Source organism: Zonotrichia albicollis, chromosome 2 (genome assembly GCF_047830755.1).
Source record: "Zonotrichia albicollis isolate bZonAlb1 chromosome 2, bZonAlb1.hap1, whole genome shotgun sequence".
In the NCBI taxonomy this organism is placed as follows: domain Eukaryota; kingdom Metazoa; phylum Chordata; class Aves; order Passeriformes; family Passerellidae; genus Zonotrichia; species Zonotrichia albicollis.
In genome coordinates, this window is record NC_133820.1 from 88,430,448 (window position 1) to 88,456,668 (window position 26,221).

At 38.8% G+C, this 26,221-nt stretch overlaps 1 protein-coding gene across 1 annotated transcript; it reads left to right on the top strand.

Annotated features, from left to right (window-relative positions):
* Positions 1–71: 71 nt before the first annotated feature.
* On the top strand, positions 72–25,859 carry GPR180 (G protein-coupled receptor 180). The gene is made up of 9 exons (XM_005487485.4): positions 72–294; positions 2,695–2,853; positions 5,813–6,007; positions 9,369–9,549; positions 9,758–9,807; positions 13,358–13,515; positions 19,717–19,908; positions 20,253–20,330; positions 22,006–25,859. The coding sequence occupies exons 1-9, from the start codon at positions 147–149 to the stop codon at positions 22,162–22,164; spliced, it is 1,320 nt and encodes a 439-aa protein (XP_005487542.1). The 5' UTR covers positions 72–146; the 3' UTR covers positions 22,165–25,859.
* Positions 25,860–26,221: the final 362 nt, after the last annotated feature.

Consider the following 26,221-nt stretch of genomic DNA (forward strand, 5'->3'; position numbering starts at 1 on the left):
TCTCGCCCCCAGGGGCGGGCGCGCTCCCTCATTGGCTCTCTCGCCGCTCTCGCCTAAGGCGGTGGGGGGCGTCACGTGACGCGGGGAGGCCGCGCGGGAGGGGGGCGGAGGATCTCGGAGGATCCCGGCGTCCGGCGGCTCCGGGGATGCGGTGGCGGCTGCTGTGGCTGCTCAGCGCCGCCGCCGCCGGCTGCTGCTGGGGCCTCGCCGCGGGCAAGACGCTGCGGGGCGGTTTCACCAGCTCCGCCGCCCGCCGGGAGCCGTGGCGGCCCGTGGCGCACTTCCAGTTCCACGGTGGGTGCCCCGAGGGCGGGAGAGCGGGGCAGCGGCGGCTGTGCCGCCCGGGAGCGGGGCCGCGGGGAACGGGGCGGCTCTCAGGAGTCGTTGGGGCGCGGGGGGACCGGGGGCGGCCGGAGGGGCCGCGGGGTGCGGAGCGGGATCAGCCCTGCAGCTCTCCGTCCTTCCCTGCTTCTCGCACTCTCCCTCCCTCTTTTCCCCCTTCTCTCTCCGCCCCTGCGGGACGCGCAGCAGGTCCCATCCGCTGTCCGGGCAGCGCCGCAGCGGGGCCGGGGGTCGCGGCCGGCAGCAGGACGTGGCCGGAGGCGGCGGAGCGGCCCCGGGCGCAGCAGTTGGCAGCGGCCCCTCCCCGTTGTGGCTCTCGGAGCGGAGCAGAGCAGCACCGTGCCTCCCTTCGGGTCCCCGGGCCGTGCGGACACTCCCGGCCGGCTGTCCCGGAGAGCAGGGGGGCTCTCGCTGCCACACGCATCGCTCCTTCCCGCTGGGAACTGCCCCAAATGGCAGCAGTGCTTCACCGCGTCTCTGTGTGGTCTTGGTGATGCCGCGCATCAGGATGTCAAATTCTCACCTGGTTATTCCCAATGGCTTTTCTTTACCGTTTTAAAAACTCCTTATTAGTAATAATTTCTGGCTGTTAGTCAATAATTACTTAGTAATAATTCCTGACCTCTATCCTGCTGAAAGAGCCCTAGCAGTGGCCCGCTGTGCTTGCTAGAGAAGTTTTACTTTTACAGAAAGAGATGTGCGTAGCCATGACAAGTGCCGTGTCCAGCCAGGCTGTGCTGGTCAGCCTGCTTTTATTTTGTGCTCAGCACTTCAGTTGCTTAGGCTGTTTTTCTTTCCCATTGAGCTTCGTGGCAGAACAGTTCTGCACATGCCTCAAAATGTAACGGGAAACAGGAGAACGTGACATAAGCAAAACAGAGTTAGAACTTGACCTTCCAGTGAATGAGGAATGATGGATAGGGTGGAGGTAGCTTATGAAGTGACTTGAAAGCAGTTAATTAGCGCTGTCCTAGAAGTTAACTGTACAAGTGCTCTAAATAGATCTGAAGGAAAAAAGTGCACTGTTTAAATCTGAGAAAAGACTGTCAGAATTGAAGATGAATGGTGTAGGTGTTCAGATATAATTGTATAAATTGATGTTGTATATTTGCATAGAAATACTTCTCTTCCTGCGTGAATACCAGCAACTGTTTTGGGTCTTAGTGAAGCCTTCTTTAGAACCTTCTGTTAATATTTCAAAATCTTAGCTAAACTGTAGTTCATATAACATTTTACTGACTTTTCTTCTCCACTAAATTCTACCTTTTAATTTAGGAGACTCCTAGGTTAAAAAAGTCTATGACTCTAGTCTTCTACACGAGAAGACTAGTCTTCTTTCGTATTTTAGTATATGAAAGAAATTATGAAAACAAGTTTGAGGGTTGTGGAATTACTTAGGCAAGATAAATTTTGTCAAATGAGCTAGTTCTAAAAGGACCAAAATATTTCTGTGTCTCAAGATGCAGCCTACAGTGTCAGGACAAGGGGGAATGGTTTCAGACTGAAAAAAAAAAAGTAGGTTTAGATTAGATATTAGGAAAAAATATTTACAGTGAGGGTGGTGAGGCACTGGAACAGGTTGCGTAGGGATGTTGTGGATGTCCCATCCCTGGAAGTTTTTAAAGACAGGCTGGATGGGGCTTTGTGCAACCTGATCTAGTGGAAAGTGTCCCTGTCCACAGCAGGGAGGCTGGAAACTAAGTAGTCGTTCAGGTCCCTTGCAACCCAGGCCATTCTGCCATTCTCTGATTCTACAGTTAGACTGACATATTAGAGAACATTTGAAGTTTGATTTTCTTTGCATCAATTTGACATCAATCTTTCATCTATAATTAAGTATTTTAGCTCTAATCCATCCATAACGTGAAAGTCCATTCACATAAGTTCTTCTGGTGTTGGACTTAAGAGCTACCCTGTGATGCTCATAGTCATGCCACAGAGATCATAAAATACTAGACTTTGATATTGAGACTATTGAGGCACTGTCTTTAACTTGAAAATAATAAAATTTGGTGTGGGAGGGAGGAAGGGAAAAAACATTATCTGGAAGTCTGTTTTTAAAAAGAGGAGGGAGTGAAGGCTGTTTGTAGTAGAAAAGTTAATGACACTTATGCTATAGTTAAGGTTTGTTTAAGGACCATAACAGACAATTGTACGTTCACTCATTTCTTAATGAGAGACATAGAAATTGTTTCTGAAAGACCATAAATACTTCTAGCAGGAAGTAGAGGTAAAAAATTAAGGGTAATATGAAGGTGTGTTGCAGCTAAGTACAAGGAAAATCTGTGCCACACTGTTTGCTTGTAACTGACATCAAGACAGAATAGTTGATTTTGTTTTTTAAATATTAAGGTGACCATGCTGTTCTGTGTGTCAGAATCAAGAACGTAGCAGTAGCTGTGGCAAAAGCAGCTAGACTTCACCTCTTTCAAGCACAGGAATGGCAGAAGCTGGAGAACAGTGTCCAAGACCACAGCTGTACAGAGAAGTTCTCTAAAGCTCAGCTGACAAGTGAGTTACTGAGGTTTTTTTCTCCTTACAGCGTTACTGTGTATTTAGAACTCTGTTATCTCTGTGTTTAGAATATTCATTTCAGTGAATTTGGACTTTGCATCAACTAGGACTTTGGTCTTCTACAATTAAAAATACAACAAGGAAACAAAATTTCTTTCTTTGTATCACTTCAGAAGAATTTGTTTGCAAGTTATGATTTAATGTGCTGCTGGAAAATGAAATCCATGGCAAACAATGGCTTTAGTGGAAACAACCAAACTTTATGACCAGTTCCAGTTCATGCTTTCACATGTTCACAACTCAGAAAGGGTACATACTTGGCTGAAGTTTTCATTTAGTCATTCAGTACAGAGAATTTTTTTTAGCTCTGCTTGGAATAAATGTCTCTTTTTGTTTGTTTTTTATTTTAATCTCAATTTTTCTATAAAATAGATTATCTTGGGTATGAGAGAGAATTTACAAAGAATAGCCTTGTACTAAGAAACTGAAGAACTAAAGCTGAATGTTTGGGACAGTCAGATGTGTGACTTGTTTGAGTTGTGACTTGTTTGAGTTTAAATTGTGACTTTCGTTGCAGTGGAATGAAAAACAAACTAGAGGCAAAGTGATGGAATCTGCTGCAGTTGCCTCTAAACTTCTGAAGCAAATGCTTGTAAGGTGGGAGCGTGTAGGCCAAGTACAAAGTAAAAGGGCAATTTTGTACCTGTAAACCTTCTCTTTCACAACCTCGTGATAAACCTTTTTTCTCTACAAAAATTATTCTGCATCATGCCACCTTACTTTATAACTTTCCTCTATTATAACTTAATGCTATTTCACCCTTTACTTTTATAACTTTATATTTGTTACTGAATCTCACATTCAGCAGTTTTTAATGTTTGAGCTAAGAGTTATATCAGTATAGATTAGGTAGATTGTCTTTTTGTCTCTTGTTTACAAAGGAACGTTTCCCACTTGTCAGGAGGCTCCCATTCTCCGGTTCCATGGAAATGGCATTTTTCAAAGTGGAGAAAACAAAAATAAAATTGTATTTTCATGATAGCACAAATTTGTCCTGCTTCAGTGTATAAAACATGTTAGAAAAATTTTAATACAGTATTAAAAATGAACTAATCAGGATAAAGCTTAACTTGAGTATCCCTCTAAATGTCAAAGAGCAGTAAAACACTGAAGCATTGAGTTATGTAACTAGAAGACAGACTAAAATAATTTTTGCACCATTTGTTTATCATAATGGTATTTAAAGCATAAATTTTCCTCTAAGAAGTTAAATTAGTATTAGATGCTTCATTCAAATGTATTGAAAAGAGAAGCTGTAGTCACTTTAAATACATTTCCTTTGTGTAGTCAGAATCCCAAGAGTAACAGATTGATCATTTGTCTTAATGAAACCTTACACAGAGGTCACTTGTAGGGATGTGGTTTCCTTACCCTTCATCAAAGCTGCACAAAAGTGCTGCTGGAATAACTGGCAGTTGGTCTGTCGTTCCTGACTTGTCCCAGCAGTGTACTCACTGTTTTCTGCTCCGTTAGGAGTTGTGTGACCACAGGGTGAGTTGGATTTCTTTGCTGATCTTGGGCAAAATCAGTTGCTTTTCTACCTCTGAGTCTGCTTACAGATTTGACAGGGAACTGACTAAACACACTCTGTGTGATCCCTTACTCTGGGTACAAATAACATTGTGAGAACTCAGCTGAGAGGTGACATGGGGAGTAAAGCAACTCCTGTCAGCCACAGTTTGCCTCTCATTTGGATTAAGCACTATATGCAATTCTGGTTTGTATGTCATCCAAATCTATACCTCATGACAGTTGCTGCAAGGACACACGCTGCAATTCTTCTGGATTCTGACGTTGCTTAGTTCATACCTTAAGAGAACAGAAAATTACTTCTTGCAGTTGAAACACGTTTATTGAAATGACATTGAAGTTTTTCACAGGTGGGCTTCAAGTTAGAAACTTGTTCTAAATTTTATCTACAAAATATTTAAGGAAAATGAGGTTGTATGTTTGCTGCTCTTATTTAAAAAGGCCTTTCACAAAAGAAAACATGTTTTGTGGATTTTTTATTAAATTTTTCTTCATCCTTAGCCATTGTCATCTTTATCTATTAAGGTGAATTATTCTGTTATTGTTATTTCTCCTGCAGAGAAATGATTGAACTGATTAGCACTCAAGTTCAGTAGCCAGTGTGACAGTGCTTTTGTTTCTTGCAATTTCAGCCAAACATAGGGAGCCGCAGATTTCATTTGCATCAAGAGTTTCTTTTGAAGAGACTCTGCCTGGTTAACTGTTGTTTTTAGGCAATAATAGTGATGAGATAGCAAGAAGATGAAACATGAGTATCTTATGTAGTCATTTTTAAATGTAATCTGATTTGAAATATGCAGCTTAATTACACAATGGTTTCTCATCTCAACTGTCAATTGAAATTCAGTATATTACAGTTTGGGTAAGATACTGTGAAATAATACTTATTTGCACCTTTTAAGCCTGTCATGGTGTTTTTTACTGAGCTCACATGCAGCTGTTCCTGTTTGGTGCTCTAAATCTCTTTGAAAGCAAAGTCAAGTAAATACAAAGGTATTTTTCATGCTGCAGAAGTACCTGGTGGGTAGTACAGAACAGCTAATCCTGTATGTGCTGAGCAAAGGACATAGTTTGCACTTTCTGGCTTCTAGAAGGAGGGAGCCCTCCCAGCAGAGCTGAAAGTTGGGATGCAATGTCCTCCCCAACTCTTGCCCAGACCTGCTTGAAACAAAAGCTGAAGTTGGAAGTCTGATCTCTGGTGTTATGGATAGCTTTCAAAACTCAGTATGTCTTCTACTCTGTGTAGTTTATAACCCATATATGATGCTGTGGATTTAAGTTTTCTCATCATTCAAACATGTGTTTTCTAAGACCAAACTAATCAAGTATTTACTCCTATTTTTGTTTTTTGTGCTTTCTTCCAAAGTGACTGTGAACCACACAGAGCAAAATCTGACAGTGTCCCAGATTCCTTATCCGGAAACATGGTATGTGTTTTATGTAGACAAGTTTACCTGCGAAGAGAATTATTCTGAATCCGAGGATATTCAGTTTGAAATGATCTTACTAAACCCAGATGCAGAAGGGAATCCATTAGATCACTTTAGCGCAGGGGAATCTGGTAAGATTTTTTTTCTTAAAATTAGATTTGTAAGTTAAGGATCTGATAATTCAAATCAGTGCTTACTGTGCTTGGAAGAGTATGGGGAATGGATAGCAGAGCCTCTTATATTTCATATTCTGGTTTTGTACAAAGAGTAAACTTGAGTTCATTTTCTGTCATCACAGAAAAATCCTTTCCTTTCCCTAGGCTGACTTTCCAAAGCTTGCCTAACTAGAAGTGTAGATGCGCAAGGAAAGTCAGTGTTAAAATCCTTGCTGACGGGTATTTTGAACATGTTGAAATTGTAATCTTCCACTTGAATGTAAACTTAATACCTGATTTTAATTAATTAGTGGAATTCTTTAAATGTGTGAAACTTGATTCTGTGCAAGAGGAGTACATGTATGATAAAACATTTTGCCAGTACAATTTCAGTTCAGTGTTTAGATCTTTGTAAGTATCTTAGTCACAGGCTGTATATTAGCTTTGTCAGGCCTGATTTTGTTATAATTAAGAAACGTAATTTTAAATCTTTAAGCTTCCAAAGAAAAACTCAAGAGAGCAGCTAAAGAAATGCCTGTATAAAACTGTATGCTTTGGACAATCCAGCTTAATGTATTCTTGGTTGCAGTGAGTAGCATCACTGCTCTTTGAGGTGTTGAGGCCTCATCAACATGTCACTCACCTGGGTCTGTTGTGAGGAAAGGGCTCTGAAGGCTTAGTCTGCCTTCCTATACAGAGTGAACCTGAATATACCAAGGATGAGCCTAATTTTTGTGCTGGAATCAAATCCCTGCTGTCACTCATGACCTCAAGAGAATATAGAGGCAACAAAGGCAGCTCTGTTTTTGAAAGAAAAAATACTTACTGGAATATTTAGCAGAATCTGCAAGAAAGTAGCACATTAATAATCTGGATTTCAAGGTTCATAATCAGACTTAACCTCTCTCTTTACCTTCTTAATTTCTATAAACTTGCTAGTTTTTATTTGGTGAATTTGGCTTTCAGAAGTGAATTCTAGGTTAATTTACTTAGTCTCAAAGAGGAGTGATAGCTAAAGGAGTAACTGCTAAATCAAGGGGCAAAGCAGCTGCATGGCCTCATATGGCCCAGTAAAGGGATGTAAGAGACCTCCTGCATCACAGAGGCATCTCAGCTCTGTATTAATTTTGTAGGAACACTGAGCACTGGGAAGCAGAACTCTGAACAGCTTATGTGCTGAGTAAGAAGGTGTGTAAATGTGCTGGATGTATGTATTTAGGGCTAACAAATAGGAAGGAAGGTGAGCTGTACATGCCATGTCTTTCAGAGTTGCAGAAGAACACTTCTGTTAATTTAGAATTAAAACCTGCATTGTTGCCATGAATCCTGAAGCTATGTGCACTGGTCTACTCTCAAAGAGCTGAGGAGCATTTAATCTGTCTATGTCTTTTTTAATTTAATTTAATGCATCTCTGGGAAATAGTCTTTGCCATTTTTCCATAGAAACTTAGAATGAGATGGTATCAGAGAGAAGATCCAGCTTAGTTTCTTGCATATTTCATGCAGGCAACTAAAAATTACGTAGCTGCAGAAGGTTTTTAGTTTAGTTAGGTTTTCCTTCACTTGAATTACTTTAGGCTGTGGCCTGGCACAGGATGTCTCAAAAATTAAATTAATAATAAGGAAAGCATGAGAGAGAACTTAAGGCTTGTGATTAAGACATTTGCCTTCAGAGATGAGGGGGCCTGACTTCTGATCCCTGGCAAATAGTCTTATTTTATATGGTAGGGTCTTCTGCAAAAGGTGTTGTGTCAGTGGAATCCAGGGTTTCTAAAGGCAGATGAACAGGTAGCATTTTGAAGAGCTTTGAAGTAAGATATTTCATGTAATATTTTACTTTGTCTGTCAGCTAGGTTCCTTGAAAGTCAGGAAACTTAGAGGAGATAGGTAGAAAATTGTATTTTTTATTGTGGGTTTTTAGTGCAGCTTTCTCCTAACCCCTTCTGGTCTCAAACCAATAATCGACACTCTGTCTATGGTTGGAAGGAGTGTTTTATCATAAATGCTTAGTCTTTTTTAAAAGCTAGTTGATTTTCTTGAAGAGTTTTCCAAGGGTTCTCACTCATCATGGTGAGAAATAACTTTTACTTATGCAGTTGTTTCCAACTTCAGTGGGTATCTTCTGAAGTAGAAAGAAAGATTTGATCTATACCACATACTTTTGTCATTGATAAATCATGCACATGTATTGGTGGACAAAAGAAGCAGAGTGGCCTGGAATTTTTAATCCTCTTCATTACCTTATGCTCTTTTTCTCCCATTTTCCTGTGTGTATGTCCAATATGCTTCATTTCAGTCACAGAGGCTATAATGCTAGCTACTATTCAGAACTCATCCAGTTCTAATGTTTTTCACCTCAGATATTGAAATGTGTATACTTGCTCTTCCCAGTCTCTGGAGGGAGCTGGCTGGGAGCATTTACCAGTTATTTTGCTGCTGGAGAAAAAGCTTTTTTTAGAATCTGATTCTATAGGCACCACTAAATTTCATGAAAGGTTGGAGAATAAAAGCAGGTTTTCTATGAGAAGTGTTTGTTTACCTGTTTTTGCTTGTTTCTTACTGGCTTTGACCCTTTGGGAGCTCCCAATTGGGTTGCAATGCTTACTGACAGTAGAAAAGGTTTCCAGCATCCAGGTGTTAAAGGAAGTATTTTACCTGACTACTGCCAGACTGAAAATTAGGGGACTTCTGTTTTATAAATAATCTAAAATAATTGGGAATTTTTTTTTAGACAAGTGCAAATAATGCATGCTAGGAACGAATTACTGTTTTCTGTGCTACTTTTCTTTATCTCTAAGTTTTCAGACATGATCATCAGGGCTTCCTAAGCTGCTTTATGTGGAGGAAGGGTGACACCCAGTGGTTAAAAAGATTTAATAGAAGTCTGTTTGGGGTTTCTCTCACCTCAGGTTGTGCCTTTAGAGAATCAAACAAACAAGCAAAAAGAGCTAAAAATGAGTCCTTTAATAAATATGTTACTTACTGATTAAATGAGCTACAGTTGTTTTGTGTGTATCAAGAAACTGTGCACTTTATACAGGTCTGGTAATTGCTGCAAACCTCTCTGCTCAGAAAAGGTATTGTTGATTAAAAGCACTTTGTCAGATCAAATAATAATCAGTTCTTTGATAAAATTCACTGATTTTCTTGTATAAAATTGACTAGGATTTAGATCTTTTATGTGTACTATCACTTTTGGGTAACAGTTGTTAGGTATTTCCCAATGATTGTATTAAAGGAAACCCACTATATTGGGTTTTTTTAGTTAGTTTTACAAAGAAACATTGCTACTAGGAATAACTAAGCTGTATTTATTTTTTTCTTTTTTTTCCCACAGGATTACATGAATTCTTTTTCCTGCTTGTCCTTGCATACTTCATAACTGCATGCATATATGCACAATCCCTGTGGCAAACAATTAGGAAGCGTGGACCTATGCATGGTGTATTAAAGGTGTTGACAATTGCATTACTGTTGCAGGCTGGTTCAGCATTTGCCAACTACCTGCATTTCTCAAGGTACCTTTGATCCTTTTTTGCTTTCAGTCTTTAGACTTTAAGAACAATGTGTTGTAAAGATCAGTACATGATTTGCCTGGGAGGAGGGATTGTGGCAAAAGACAGGACTGACTTTTGAACTGCAGCATTATCTAAATGTACTTGTGAGAGAGAACACCCATTTAAGACACACCCACTTAAAAATGCAATCTTTTTGTTCTTCTTTCAGTTATTCTAGAGATGGGATAGGAGCTCCTTTTATGGGAAGTCTGGCAGAATGTGAGTCTGTCCTCTGTTTCTTACATATTCCTACCCGTGAGTCTGTATAATACATAGCAAATGCTATTGCTGGACTATACTATGATATTGGATCACATAGTTTGATTTTCAATATAAAATACTAAAAATTGATCCTTCAGAAAAAAACATGTTTTATGTGTTTGCAATAACTGTATTTGAAGTTACACATCTGTGATATTTTTTAGGATTTTTCAAAGGGTTTTTTTGTCTCTAGATTCCTTGCTACAAACACTTAAAAGACATGAATATCACCCGAACAGGTTTTTCAATACATTGAAGAGTTTGGGGAGTTAGATCTAGAAAGCCAAGCTTTTTAGGAAACTTAATCATATTTTATAGAATTTGTCATTTCACTGACAAATTTAACAATTATTAAATGGAAAAGTATTTTACAGCACAAGGTTTGTGATTAGCATGATGCAGAAAATGCTTATGTGAAAGTTTGATGCTAACAAAGCATTTTTCTCCACTTTGTATAGATATTCCAAGTTCTCACTGGAACTAAATTTCTGTAGCATACCTTTCCAAAATGCACTAACTTAATCTTGTTCCATTCTTCATTCTCCATTATTGTTGGATAGTTTGGGGTTTTTTTCCCTGCAGTTCACCTTTGAAGAATTGGGGTTCATTCCAACCAAATACATTTCCTTTTGACTGGCTTGAAGCACCCCAAGAAAGCAGTACTGCAGTAGTGTGATAGTGTTGGGTGGTAACAGCCTATATAGAGAAATATTCCCCTTTGTAGAGTTCATTTAGAAGGCTGCAGTTGGAATTATCAGCCTCTTGATGGCACCTGGCACCACAATAATTGCCTCTTTCTTGTTTTAACCATTTGAGCTGGCAGCTCCTTGCAGCTACTCCAGCAGCTGTGTAATTAAACATTCCTTCTCATCTCATGAAATGAAATAAAATGGAGAATATGGAGGTAGTCATAACTCCACCCCATTGTTAACTATCCAGCCAGAACTTGAGAGAGATTTAGATTTCTTTTTTCTTTTTGTATATGTGTTGTAGTCAAAAAGCCCACTTTTATTTATTAAGATTATAATGAATATTATTTTTTAATCAGTAGCTGAATTTCTTAAATTCAGCTAGGGAAGTTTTTACTTTCCTACTGTCTCTGAAGTTGGTGGTTTCCAAAAGAGTAAGAGAGCAGAAGTAATAGAAATGTGGAAAGCTTCAGTGGCAATTACAGTTCTGAAGAATGGCTGATGACAAGTAGTATAGTTTGAAGGGGAAAGATGATACCATTTTTCCTATATGGGAGAAAAATTTGAGTTAAAAATAAATGTTAAAATTTCTATTGATTGCAGTGTGGCCAGAATACCTTTCTAAAAACCTGTTTAGATGGTTTAGATACCATCTCAAGCAATTATTCTTTTCCTAGTATGATATAGTCCTTGCTGTGTGTAAAGAGCTGATCCTCAGTCTAATTAACCATCTAACCCAATCTCATAAATCACACAAATAACACTGACACTCAGAAGCCTTGCAAGTGCTGTCCTTTTAACTTTTGGTAAAAATAAAATGTGAAGAGTCAAAGACCATTATTGTGTCTGTTGAAGAGTCCAAAAAGGTGAGCTGTGATGAAATCAGACAATTGGTATCAGCTCAGTAACGTGACTTTACACTAACATTGAATATTGTGAGTTCATTCTCATCTTTAAAATTTTTCTCACCCTTTTTCTTTCTAGCAAAATGTATAGGATGTGAAAGATTAAAGCTGGTTGTGGCTTATTGCCTTACACGAATTTATGTGGGAATCCACTTGAATTGTTACCACACTGAAGCAGAGCAGTAGCTATATCCATGATATGATGGAGAGATGATGTTTGGCTATAATAGGGCAGCTTATCTCAAGGAATGACAGAAAAGAAAATGCTCCCTAGAACACACAGAATTATTCCGTAATTTTTCTAGTTTAGATTTGTGACACTGGTTTGGCATGCCTTTGGTTCATGTAACAATTCTTTTTCTAGTGAGTACTGTCTCTCAATGAGATAGCATTGGAAAATAACTCCATGATCTTTTTTTTTTGCCCAAAATCAGTGCTGGTTGATTTTATTAAAGAATTTCCAATTTTGTATTTACTAAAAGCTCTTGACAGATCTTAAATAGCAAAGGTGTCTTAAAACATTAAGAAGCATTTAAGCATGTAAACTCTGAGAATGCCAAGCATATCCCAGGAATTACATTCTGAAGTCTGATTTATACCCTTTATTTTGCTAGTATTGCTGGATGTCAGGGAAATATTGTAGATGATCTTCTTTTGATACGTTTCCCTTGTATCCATATTAATTTCTGTATAGTGGCAACATTTCCGGTGCCAATATTTTTAGTAAATGTGCTATTTATCTTCTTTAATACAGTCTAGTTATGTAAAAGTAGAGCTTTACTTTTTTTGTGACAGAAATATTATTCTTGTACCTGATAGTGTAAGTTAAAATTACAAATAAGGAACTAATTTAATTGAACTAAAATATTAATGAAGCAAAAAAGAAAGCATTGCTGTGTGTAGTGCCCCATCTCTAGTTTCTTAACCAAATTTACAATATACATAGCGTAAGAATGTATTTTTCTTTTACATCTCTGCTATGCCAGTACAATGAGTCAGATCCCAACACCATCTTTAAAATTGTTCATTAAGTCAAAAGCTTACTAGGTCTAAAGCTAACAATTACCCAGAAAGAAATCTTCAGGTTTTTCTACTGTCAGTAGTGTTCAGCAAGCCTACAAATAAAGGCTTTAATATATCTTAGCTTAAAGTTTTCTTTATTCTGATGCAGCTTTAAACACAAGTTTGAGACACTGATTAAGAATGTAACTTTATGGAGTATGTGTTAATTGTTCCCAAACAGAGGTAAAAATGGACATAGCAAAATGAGGCAAAGGTACTTTGCATTTAATAAAATGAAATACAGACAAGTTGTTGATCTAAATGAAGTTTGTGTTAAGGTTATTCATTATATTTTCCCCTTTAAGTATCTCAGAGTGGAATTTGTCCTAAATATTTGTGCTTTCTTCTGGAAGCTACTACATCCTCAAGACAAAGTGCAATTAATTCAAAGTACAATGTAACTATCTGATTTTTGAACAAAAGTTCTTCAGAATGAAGAAAGGAGTTCATTTCATCATGTTGCATATTTGCACTATGATTAACATACATATGATTTTAGTTCTTTAGCATTATAAGTCTATTTATGCAGATGGACTCCTGAGCCCAGACTGCTCTGACACAAGAGTGGGATTTGGAAAGACATGGCACTGTGCCCATGTTCTTGCAGATCTGCAGCATAACTGCAGGAAAGCTGATAGTAATCTGTTTGGTCACTGAAAACTCCACAAAATAGCCACATTTTGTGGCAAAGCAACCCCATCTAATCTAACTCATTAAAATTAAAAGGTGATACAGAGGCATAAGCATCCATTGTTCATTCGCGGGTACATGAAAATTTCTCTTTGATATAGGAAAAAACCCAAAACTTTATTTTTGTTGTAATTTTATTCATTTTCCTTTTGTTTTCAATAGTGTGCGACATAATCTCACAGATACAGATGCTGTACTTATTGTTGAGTCTGTGTATGGGTTGGACAATAGGCAGAATGAAGAAATCTCATGGCAGACCTCTTCAGTGGGATTCCAGTCCAGCATCTACCGGCATTGCTGTAGTAGTTGTTGTTACACAGGTTTGCATTTCATATTCCTTCTTACACTGAGGTATACAGCTGCTATTAAGTATGACAGAACTGTGAACCAAATAATTTCAATATTTTAATTTTATGAGGGAGGAAGGGAGTATCAAGACTGGAAAAAAGCCCACAGCATAATGTGCACCCAGTATGTCTAATAGGTAACACCACCTTCTCTTTACTTGAACAATTTAAGATGTAGCTCCACAGTATGTTTTTGTCTAGCAGTAAAACCACTTAAGAAGTTCCCACAGTTTCCCAAACTCCTGATTGTGCCAATTGTTTGTAGCATTGTACTGTGAACCAGATTACTGGAACAACCTAGACTGAAAAAAAAAAAGTAAAACAAACTTCTTTTACACATTTTATTGATCTGATTTGCAATGTGGTCCTATAAATAGTTGTAATCAGTACAGCTGGAGCATTGTGAACTACATTCTGCAGGTTGACAACCAGCAGCATGGGAGGAAGGACGAGAAAAGTTGCTGTGACAAAATCTTTGTCACGAAAACACGGAAATCATCAGTGCCCTCCTTTTGGAAGCACTCAAATAGAATGTCTAATGGTCCCTTCAATCAATATAAAGAAGGGAATTCTTGAAAGGTTCATGTGCAGGATTGGTCTTGCAAATATACAAATGGTCTGACACATAATTTCATTCAAATATTTTCCATTAGTATAAATTAGAAAGTTAAGTAAACCAGTAACTTAAAAGTAAATTGTAATGGAAATCATTCAACCCTGGTGGTGCCTTTTGTAAACAAATTTTTTTAAATCACATCATAAAGACGAGTATCTGAAAACCATTGAGAAAGAGAAGGGAAGGGAGAAACTGGAGACAGTAATGAGGAAGAGATTATACTGAAGATTTTTGTGCCATTTGGGTAGTATCTGTAATTAGTGCTGCTTCTAAACTAAATAAGTGGACTTCTAGAACATTAGGAATAGCTGGGAGCTGGTGTTTCTTGCTAATTAAGAATATAAACCAAAGGCTGTTAAGGTCAGTGGGACTGTTGAAATTTAAAGATGGGTGTCAAAGTAAGGTGGAATGAACCTATCCAGCACCAGAAATTTTACATGCTGGTAGTAAAGAAGACTTCTGAAGTATTTAATTTCATTCATGCTTCTGCACTTGTGCATATGTATGAGTATGTTAGTACTCTGCTGCTTGAGACTGGAAACTTCTTCATTGTTGTTTCCCTTTACTATACATAGAAAAGGCAGTATAATCAGCTTGATCTTATTTGGGTTATTACTTATGGTAAAAGTGGGGCAGGCATCATACATGTGAGCTGCTTCCCCAAAGACTGGTCCATTAGACATCTTTTGGTTCTTGGTGCAGCACTGGAACAGCATTAGCACACAGTTGTCTGTCTTAACTTTTCACCAGTAAGGCACAGCTCTACCACATTTCCTTCTGTGTACCATTGGGAGTGTCAGGTTTGGCAGGAGTCTTGTAGTAACACAATTGTAGGAACGCAATCTAGATACTGGAATATGTCAAGTGATTTTGCGCCTCCATATCAGTGTCTACTGTCTCCAGCAAAATTTCCCTCACACCAAGAGTATCCCTTCTGGAGAGGATATTTTCCATCTCATGGTTCAGTACATACAAAATACACCTTCTGTCAGATTTGTTCTCCTAATTGCAGAGTGCAGCTATTGGGCTTAGGGAAACAGGATTTAGACAGTTTTTCACTGGTCTGTCTAGATTGACATGGATGTTTGACCTGCTATAAATGCTCAATTGGCCCTTTTAATGGCTAAAAACTTGGAATAACCTTCTTCCTGTTCTGATCTTTCCCAGAGATTCTTATGGGAGAACCAGCTTCCTCTTATGCCAGAGATGGGACAAACTTCATGTGGATAATCAGAGATGTTCTGAGGGCTTGCTGTAGAAGCTGCTGGAAACTATGTGCATTAACCTAATGCAGCAGATAGAGATTGCACCATGTTAGTTTTACTGACATTCTCCCATACCTGTCCTCATCTTATCTTCAGGAAAGTCGAGAAAGTGGACAGCCTGAGAAAACATGTTGTTCTTCAACTTAAATGCAGTTTTGACTAGCAAGCTATCTAAGCCTGTTTGCCTACTACTAGTTCAAATTGCTCAGCAGATTTTCAGGGGTTTTTCTCCTCTTGGTACTGATGCTATGGATTTTTTCTTATTGTTCTTTCAGAAGCACTAGCAATTTCCTGTTCTGTGTTCATGGGTTGCCTTCACTGGCAGGTGGACACAGCCTCCTAGTCAGCAAATGTCATGTGGTCTTTGCAGCTGCAAAGAGGTAACATCTCAAAGGAGGGACAAGTCTGCCATTTAGCATCTCCCTTTGCCTTAACTTATTCTTTATTTCAGCCACAGAATAAAAGATTCCCAGGCTGCTGTGCATTCATTAAAAATTACACTTTCTGCTGCTGAATCACAAACCTTGTACAGAACTTTATTGATGGCAGGCCCTTGCCATCACATAGACCTGAGCAGTTTCAACTTTCAAGGCTGATCAGACTGTAGGCAGTGATTCTGGAAAGATAGCTGATTGCTCTGAACCTGATCAAAATGGCATAGAATCTTACTGCATTAGACATCACCCTACACAGGGGTTCTTAGGTGTGCTCAGAATGAGCTCTGCCTCTGACCTTAGATCTAAACCATTTTTTGCTGTACTGCATTGCATGACATCAGATAACTCAGTACTAGATATGGTTGGGAACAGCTAGTTTGCCTTGCTGCTCCTTCTAATTTCCCTTTTGCTTCCCCCTTCCCCTTGCCTCTCAGGGGTGATCTGTCCCATGAGAACCTGGAGATTGATACCTTATCTTGGCTTGTCATAAAGTGAGTGTTGGCATCGTGGAGGGAAGGAGGAGTTCACCATAATAGTTTTCTCATGACATGAAGGAAGAGTTCTTCTTCATATGGATGTGGAGGTTCTGCTTGTATATCTGGAACATCAGGATGATATCCATGGCCACCATTCCTCTAGTATTTGAAGAGAAGGCCAGTACTGGACAGTGGTTGGTGTCCCCTGTGAGCCAGGATAGGTCAGGATTATATACAGGTAAAGTCAGGCATTTTGAACAGTGTGTTATGTAAACAAGGAGATGGTCATTCTGTTCCACCTTATGAAGAAGCAGTGACTTTAATGTTGGACATGGCATAGTGTGAGTCAGCTCTTTAGCTTCCTCTCTTATCCAGTTCTTTTGTCTACAGCCTAAGCACAGTTGTTCTTCTGGATAACAATTAGAATTGCCCCCCCTGATTTCTTCTCAGACCTCAAACATAATTCTGCTCACTGCCAACAAAAGATGTCTCTGATATCTACTTCAGCTGGTTGATGTCTGGTGCATTTAAGTTGGTTCCTGATATTGCAGCTAAGTGAGCTGATACTTGCCTTTCTGTGGTCAAGGTAAGGGACCTTAGGATTCCTTGACCTTGATTTCTCAAATTTTAATTTTATTTTTTTTTTATTTCACAACCAAAGAGATTTTAACTTCAACATCATACTTGTATATGAAGGTTTTTCTTCATTGAAAACAGATTGTGTAGTCCGTTTTTACCTAGAAACACTTGGAAGCACAGTTTTGTATAGGATCCTGCTTTTCCCAGGTGAGTGAGAACAGCCTCAGCTCATAGAAAAGGCAATGATACATTTACTTTGTCCAAGTTTACACTGTGCTGCACTGACAGTTCCATCTCTGCCTCTAACACCTCTGCCTTCTGCTTATTTTGGAATAATCTAATGAAGCTGAAGGAAACTGGACTTCTGTGATCTCACATTCCTGTCACCATACACAGCCTTTGATCAACTGATGTTGTGTTGTTTACACTCTTTAAAGGGCTGGTCCAGAACACACTCTGCTCTCAGACACTATTATCCTATGAGGACTTGGGCTTTGTTCTCATGATCCCTTTACTCCAGCTCTTTGTCATCTTCCCATGAAAGTGCCTTTTTTCTTTGCTGTTACCCTTGGTGTAGACTAAGGAAAATTCAGACCTTCATGAGCTCTGGCTTTTAAGGTAAGGTAGGTTCTAGTGATATTTTCTTAGAGCAGTATCACAGTTCTGTCTCCATCAGCCTGTATGGCTTTCCCCCGGGTGCTTGAGTCAGGAAGAGTCTACACATAAGTTCAGGGAGCCTTTTATTTTCTCAAGCAGAATATGTACAGTCCAGGGAAGTTAAATATTTTGCCTGTTCCCAAATGTAAATATCAAAAGGAAAAATGCTCACAAAACTGCAGTGATTCTGTAACTGGTAGAACCGTTGTTCGTTGTCTAAGCATGTTCTAACTGGACTGAAATAACTTCTGTGATAGGAATTCATCAATTTCATGCCAAAACTAGTGCTGCAGATGCAATGTTACCAAACACTGTGCTGTATCTCAGGGTTTCAGGAGCAGTTTAGTCTTACTTCAGTCTTACTCTTTGACAGAATTCTCAGTCATGTAACTTGATCATTTGAAGATGTTTGCTTGAAATCGCACTTTTTCTGATCATTATGGTGAGAACATTTGAAGCCTGTTGGTCAGGTTGTGTGCTAGTAGTCAGTGATGTTGAAAACACGCATGCTTTATGTCTGTCCCTCTCCCATCCTTCCATTTTCCGTCCAGTTGGTTGAGCAGTGACTGAAGTGAGAGCAGCTGTGAAATGACAGGGCTGTGTCCCCCTTAGGTAAGGGAGGGGGAAAGGAGGAGAGTACTCTGAAGATATTCTAAGCACAAATTATTCTAATACTCAACTGATGAAACTCAAGGCCACCCACCTTTGGAAGGCTCAGGTGGATTACACATTTTTTTAAAAGTTAATATTAGGAACCTTTTTGTCTTTATGTAGTGAGAAAGCCTTTGAATTTGTTCAGAAAGGAATTTGACTAATTTATATTTCTAAATTGAGCTATACAATGTCTGCTTCTGAAGACCTTCAGAGCTACTTCACTCATCAAATTTGCCTACGTTTCTTTAAAAAACCTGCTTTATTAGGCACCTGAAGCCTTAGTGCAAGTTAGATATGTGCAGTAGGTGGACTGGATTCCAGTGTATATTCAAGTTTTAAAATGCCATTCAGCTGCTACATGATGCTCCAAGAGTCTAAACTTTATACATTAGTTAGCAATTCACAATGTTAACACAATGTTAGCATTCCCAAAGTCCTGAAAAGGTGTTCTTCAGCAAGACACATTTTTTAATGCATCTGGTTGGGGTCTTCTTCACAACTAAGATCCAGAAACTGGGTGCTTGTTACTCTGTTTTTCCTTGGAGAATATCAATATTGTTTCTCACAGTGCTCCCAGAAAATTTGATTCCCCAGCAGATGGATACAATGCTGGGAGTTAAGAAGGAGGTTACTATCTGTTGGCTGGAGTGCTCGGCCTGATGTTGGAATGGCATTTGGAGCCTGTGACACTCCCTTTCCTAGACCCTAGGAGGTTTCTGAGCCAGGTGTTTGCAGAGTCAGGCTCACTCACAGTTTCTGACCTAGCTGACGCTGAATTCTTTTCTCCTTAATGGCACAGCTTCAATAGAAGGGGTGGAGAGTGGCCCACCCAAGAACACCCTATAGCCTGGCAGTTGCAGCACTCTCCAAGGAGGTGGGAGATGTGAATTGGATATCCTTTAGGCAAAGAAGGGAATTGTGGGAGATCCAAGTTCAACCTGGGTGAATGCTTGAGCCTTAAGGCTATTGTATAAAAGGGGCAGCAGCACCACCCTCTTACTTCCCCATCTTTGAAAAGAAAAGTGAATCCTGTTAGGATTTTGAAAGAAAAGGCGTAGTCGCCTGCCTTTGAAACAAGCTTTACAGGTTGTGGAGCACAAGTGAAAGGAGACACCTCCCTGTAGCTCTGTGAAATCATTTCAGTGGTCTTCTTGCAGAGTAGGATGAGTGAGCAGGTGATTATTTCACATTTTTTTCTAAGGTGCTACATTCCCTCTATCCACATTAGAGGAAACTTTAACTTTTCCAACTTTCTAAAAGTTACAGAATAGAAGAAGTGAGACACTGTTCCTGCCACTTGCAGTTAGAGTAATAGGTCACAGCAAAAGGCATTTCAGACTAGGGTCTGTTGGATTTTTTTGCTTAAGATGGCAGTCCCTAACAAGTAGACTGGAGCATTAGCAGATAACTTAATGTGTGATGGGAAGGTTAGTTGAGAGTTAATGTAAGCTGGTTTACTCTAAGTGCACTTTGCTGTCGTTCTTTTTCAGAGCTTCTTGTTAATTTGGGAGCAGTTTGAAGATACAAATCACCACAGCTACCATTCACACCATGGCTTGGCGAGCGGGCTGCTCATTGGCCTCAGAGTCTGCCTAGCTCTGTCCCTGGCTGCTGGGCTGTACCAGATTATCACAGTGGAGAGAAGCACACTGAAAAGGGAGTTCTACATCACCTTTGCCAAAGTATGGCTTACATCAAGCAAACTGATCCCTTTGTCTGTAAATACAAGTGGCATGCAGTTGACTGAAGCACTAAACTCTTTCCCTCCATAAGAAAGTGTCTGACTTGATTATATTGCACCCTGTCATCATACTCTGAAGCAGGCATTTTAATTTGACAAGGAGTATAGAGCTTTTTAAAACAGAAATCCCACCTTTCATTGTGTGGTTTTCGTTATGTTGATTGAAAATTAAACAATGGGTTCATAAAATAGACAGAAATGTAAATGTAGTTCCTGTAACTGTCATCTCTTTCTTCTAAGCTGGCATGTAGTCATTTTACAGCTTACACTCATCTTCTTTTTTAGGCCTGCATTCTCTGGTTTCTGTGCCACCCATGTCTTGCAACCATTGCTGTAATATTCAGAGAATATCAAAGAGAAAAGGTATGTACAGGCAAGATAAAAGAGATGAAATTTGAATAGTAGTTGTTCCTCATGTTTAATGTTTGTTAGCAAACTCATGCTCTTAGGCTGTTAATCCTGTGACCCCAAAGCAACTTGAAAAGTCTTAGTCACACAGCTCTCATTGATGCTAATGTGAGTCATATTTTACAAAGGCATACAGGGCTCAAATCATCTAAGGGTAATCATTTCTGGGTTAAGGGAGGGAGAGGGGGAGATTGTTAAGTCAAAGGAAAATGTGGAGGGGGTGTTTTGTTTTATTGTTTGCTTGTTTGCTTTTAATTAAAAACACCTTGGAGATTCTTTTAACAAAGGGAGTAGAAAGATAAATCAGTGGATTTTTTTTGTTATTTGCTCTTTAGTCTTCATCCTTTAAAAGCTTTATGTGGCTAAATAGGTCAGGGAACCTGTTAGAATACAGCTGAACTGTATTCTTTAGATCAAGAAGTCTGTCCAAATATGTTGTTTGGTTTGTAAGCTCTAAGCAGTTAAAAACAAAGGTGGACTCGCTCAGTTTCTCGGTTGCTTAAATGTGTTGGGAAGTGGAGAATTCTGTGTGTGCAGCCTGCCATGTTCAGATGAAGTGCACCAGTGTTCTCAGGTGATTGACTACCTCCTTCCAGCATAGGGTTTGCTTCTTTTCTTTATGCTTATAACCATCTGTGCATTTGTATGCAAATATATTCAGAAAATGAGCTTTTATTTGTGTAGAGGATATGTAAGGGAAATAAAAAGGTTTTATTAAATATAAATGATAAATTAAATTCTGCATTTGATTTACAAGGAAAAAAAAAGGAAATCTGGCAGAAAAAAATTGATTCCTCTAGAGTTACTAATGAAGAGACTTTTTGTTTTCCTTGATGAAAACATCCTCAGGGCAGGAGGACAGTCTCCAGAGGTACCAGTAAAGTGGTATATTTTTGCAGTATTTTGAGCTTACTAAGGAAGACTGCAATTGCTCTGCTCTTGTGTTTGAGCAACTTTAACCATTATGTGCAGCTGCAGTTCCTACACTGTGATAATTCAGCTGTGTTTGCTTCTTCAAATGCACCTCAATACAATAAAACGCACAATCAATAAATACCATACTTATTTAAGAAAAACATGCATTTTAAAGGATTGCCTGCACATAAACTGAAGACTTGTGCCTTCTCAGAAACAAGTTACACCTTTAGGCATTTGATAAATATAGCCTTACACAGCTTTTGCAGATGAAGAGACTTGAACTGAAAGAGATCTGGCTAAGTGAGACTGACAAATCACTATCCTCAGCTCCATGATTTTGCTAGTGCAAAGTGTTTCCAAGCTTTCTTTCCCCCCCCCCAGTCTGTTTGTTGTAAGAATAGAATATCTAAACATCACCTCTGCTTGTGAAACTGCATGGGTGGTGAATTGCAAGTCTGAAATTCCCCAGAACAGAGACTGCCAGAAGGGTTATGTGACTTGCCCAGGGCTATCTACTGATTTAAAAACACCCAGGTGTGAGAGTCTGATTCCTGGACTTAAAATGCATGTTCAAATCTTTTGTAACTGCAGCAGTGTTAAAGGATTTAAAGTTAAACCGCGAGCACTCATGCTGATAGAAATTTATTGTGGCTTGCCTAGTGAGAGAGTTTTTTTCACTTACTATTTCTTTCTCTCTTTTTTTTGTCTCTAGATTATTACCATAGGAGTTATCCTCTGTCAGTGCATCTCCATGGTTATCCTCTACAGACTTTTTCTATCTCATAGTCTATATTGGGAAGTATCTTCACTGTCATCAGTGACATTGCCACTAACAATATCCTCTGGACATAAAAATCGACATCACTTCTGAGATGTTTGGGAAGAATACATTACCTAATAAATGTGCAATAATGACTTGAATATGCAGGTATTTTTGTCACAAGTGTATGATACGTTGGTTTCACTGGAAAACTGAGTGATAATATCAAAGCACTTCACAGACCTTTGGTCTGACAAGATTCCTAGATAAATGTGTTAAAAATATTGTGGAGTTGAATACTGAAGAGTATTGAAATATATTGAAGAGTTTTATAGATACTGTTTAACAAGTGGTGCTGAGTTGTATCACAGAAGAGTACAATGAATCTTTTCTCTCCCATTCACGGATACCAAAAATGCCATTACTTTGTGTCAGTACTAGGTTTGAAGGTCTTATAAAATGGAGTTCCTAAAACATCTACATGCTCAAACAAGTTTAAAATAGGCCAGTTGTGAAATTGGTGTGATGCATAACGATGAGTAAAAGGATTTTTTTTGTTTTCATGCTTTAGAAAAAATGCATTTTATGTATCAGTGTAAAAGGGAAAGAAAGGAGGGAGAATCATCTAGAAAACATGTAAAATGTTCACAACTGACTGCAAGAAACCTTCCTTTATCATGGGTGTAAAAGAAAAGCCTTTTTTTGCATCTAATGTTCATACTGGTTAAAATCCTAATGGGAATGTAAATAGGGTTTATGTCTTCCTTTTAAAAAAAAAAGTAAATGTAACTAAAAATTCCATCCAGTAATCAAGGTCTGAACAGTTTTTGAGGCTTGGAATACATAGCAACATAAAGGTAATTAAAACAGCAGCCTTGCATCTTTTAAAGGAGAAAAAAAAGGCAAAGAAAATGGAATGGGTGATGTGGTACTAGAATTTTAATCCTGATATAATTCATTTCTGTTACATTGAGGATTCAATCATAATTAAGCCATATACACAGATTAAATTAACAGAAGCATTTCAAATAAATGTTGGTTTCAGTCATCAACTACCCATGAATTCCTGCCCAAGGATACTTAATCAGGATTAAATTTTCTATGAATAATTGAAAAACAAAATACTCACTGGATTTGTTATAATCCATGTTGGCACTGGGTTCTAAGTAGTTGCCATCTTCCATCCATTGTAATAAAGCCATTCTACTTTGTGATGCCCTAGCATCCAGAAAGCCAGTGTAAATATATACTTTATTGAAGTGCCTATTTATAGAGTATGATTAAATCATGCTGACGCTTTTTTTCTTTCATAATAAGAACATACCTATTGCCATTGTGAGTGAAATTTTTCATTTTGGATTTAGCTTAGTTTAAACTTAGTACATGTGTGTTTCTTCACAAAATGAATTTTATTTTCTAGTAAATCAATGTTTGCTTCTTCTTAACAGTGTGCATTTGATTACGTCTCTGTGAAAATGTGAAGACACTGGTTCTATCTTTAAAATAGCCCTAAGTTTTCCATTTATCTTTGCCTCAGTTGTGAGCATAGTTGAAACATAAGTCTGTTCCATTTTAGTTTAGAGGCAAAACTAGATATTTGCCTTTGACTTAGGCAAAATGGCAACATGACAAAGTTGCTCATTAAATCATCTCTTTTCTTATTGTTTGTAATTCAGATCAAGAATGGCAGGTTGAGGCTGGAAAAGATGAGATATTATGATTTCACACCATCTTTAGAATGATTAAAAGATTAATTATTACATTCCTCTGATAACCACACAAAAATATTATTGGTTAAAACTTCAGTCTTTATTTCCTTGCTTATCTCTGTACTTTTCATCTTCTCAAGAAAAAAGCATCCTGGTTTTGATAAGTCTCCAATAATGTAGTAAAAGAGTTCTATCTGTCCTCATGTATAAGACTTCAAATTCACACATAAAATAGAATTTTCCGATAGACACAAGTACTGCTTTACAGTTTATGATCCATCGTGATAAAAGTTTTAATCTATGCAAAAAAACCTCTATGTGACTTTCAGAAGAGGCACTCCATTTGTTTTGTTCTCCAGAAGTACTGTCTTACTTCCTGTAGTTCTTCTGACTTGGCTTGGTCAGTATTATGATGCCATTTACCTTATTTTCACTTTATAGATACACCCCACAACAAATCATGGTTCATTAGTGTAGACATGAAACATAAGGTGGTGTCTTTTGCATCTTTCCCACATTGCCCCATAGGTCAACAGTTTCTTAGTTTGGCATTGGATCCAGTTCCTTGGAAATAAATTTTAATTTTGCTATTAATGTTCTGTAGCAATGAAGTATCACTTTCTCAGGGGAAGTGGCACAAAGGGTTTCTTTAAATAATATTAAATTTATTATTAAATAATAAATGCACGCTGTAGCAGTGTGTCACTATGACTGCAGTAATATTCAGTTAATTTGGTGCAGGGTATCTTGGGGAAGTAGGAGATCTTCAAGTATGACTAATGGACAAAGCTTCATACTTAACCTGTAGTCTGTGTTGTAACTTACTGCCTCTGATCATGCCTGAGGAGTGGTTCAAGTATGTAAAAGTCTCTCTTCTTTCTACTTACATCTCCTGGGAGAATAGCTGATAAAACCGTGCTTTTTTCATGCTTATCCACCCTGTTACCCATTCTATCAATTTGATTTCATAACTTCATCTTGAGAAAATAGCTTCCAGCCTTCTTCCAGTTGTCCTCAATCTGAGCATCCCAACTTGAAAACTGTATTTCTAAAGTGTGCTTTCTGTCACCGAAAAGAACCCCCTCATTTTCTGTCACACACTGAGGGTTTTGTGTGCATCAGCCGGTGCTGTGCCCCCATAGCCCCAGTCTGTACAAGGTGTGGGTTTGTGCCTGCTGAAAGCTGCCACACACCTGGGGAATGTTGAGGAAGGGCTTCAGCAGTTCCAGGCTCCCTGACACCTCACTGCTGCAAGGGGCTGAAGCAGGGTCCCTCTGAAGGCAGCACTGCCCCTGTGACCATGGTGAGCAGCACTGTTGAGGTCAGAGCACAGCATCTCACCTGAGAGATTCCATGCAGTTCTGTTTTCAATAAAGTTGGGATTTCTGTGTCTGCTCATTCTATGGCCTGTGTGTTTCAGTGCTTGCACAATAGGAGTGTGTATTGACAAGACTGCAAACTGAAGTTGGTTCTGCTCTGAAGAAATCCACTTCTCTGTGTGAGAGGGCATCACTTGGCCAGCCATCACCATTTCTGCAGATGCCAGTTTGTGTCAGCTGTGATTTACTGCTTGGGAGGGAGGATCTCAGTGCAGTAGACAAAAGGGTGAGATCACCAGCTCGATCTACGAGGCCCTCCACAAGCTCTCAGGAGGGATCTTCCTGCCTTGCTTCTCACCAGCCATGGAGACTGGAGCAGTTCTGGGGCTCATCACAAGTCTCCTCAGCTATTCACTCCCCTTCCACATAGACTTTGTTTATTGTATATTTATTTAAAGTGCTTCAGGTAGGAAAATGAATATTTACAATTAAATATATGTAAATGGAAGTGGAAAGACTTGATTGGAAAAATACCAAGTTTCTAATACATATTACAATACTAAGACCTCCCACACAAGATAAAGGTTTATAGCCAAATCTAAATGTACATTTCTTTCTGGTTCCTGTGCCAGTGGAAAGCCATGGAAGTATCAAGATCTTTTTGTTTGCTTCTCAGTCCTCTACAGAACTGGAAGAATGCTTTATTTGATTTGGTTTTAGTTTATTCTGTGCAATGTCCTGCCTCTAATTGATAGAATAAAAGTATGGGGCTGGCTAACACTGCTATTAACTCTTTGCTTTTAACTCTTTGTGTGTTAACACTGCTTTTAACTCTTTGTGTGACTATGCAATGTACAAAGAGCAGGTTCTCCTTGCAGATGTCAAATATTAAAAAAACTATTGAGCTGGTTTTTAAAGGATCCTTCTTCTCTAACTGCACTGATCTGACCAGGCTGTGGTTTTCCACTGAATGCTAAGTTCTGATTCCAGTTTTCCTTAAACCATTATTTTCAGCAAATTTATTTCCTGCCTTGTGAATTCTCTCTCCCACTGTGCTCTTGCTGCCCTCCCCTCTCCCCCTCTCTCATACATATGATTTTGAGTGTAATGGGTGTCATTTCTCTCTCTATCTCTCCATCT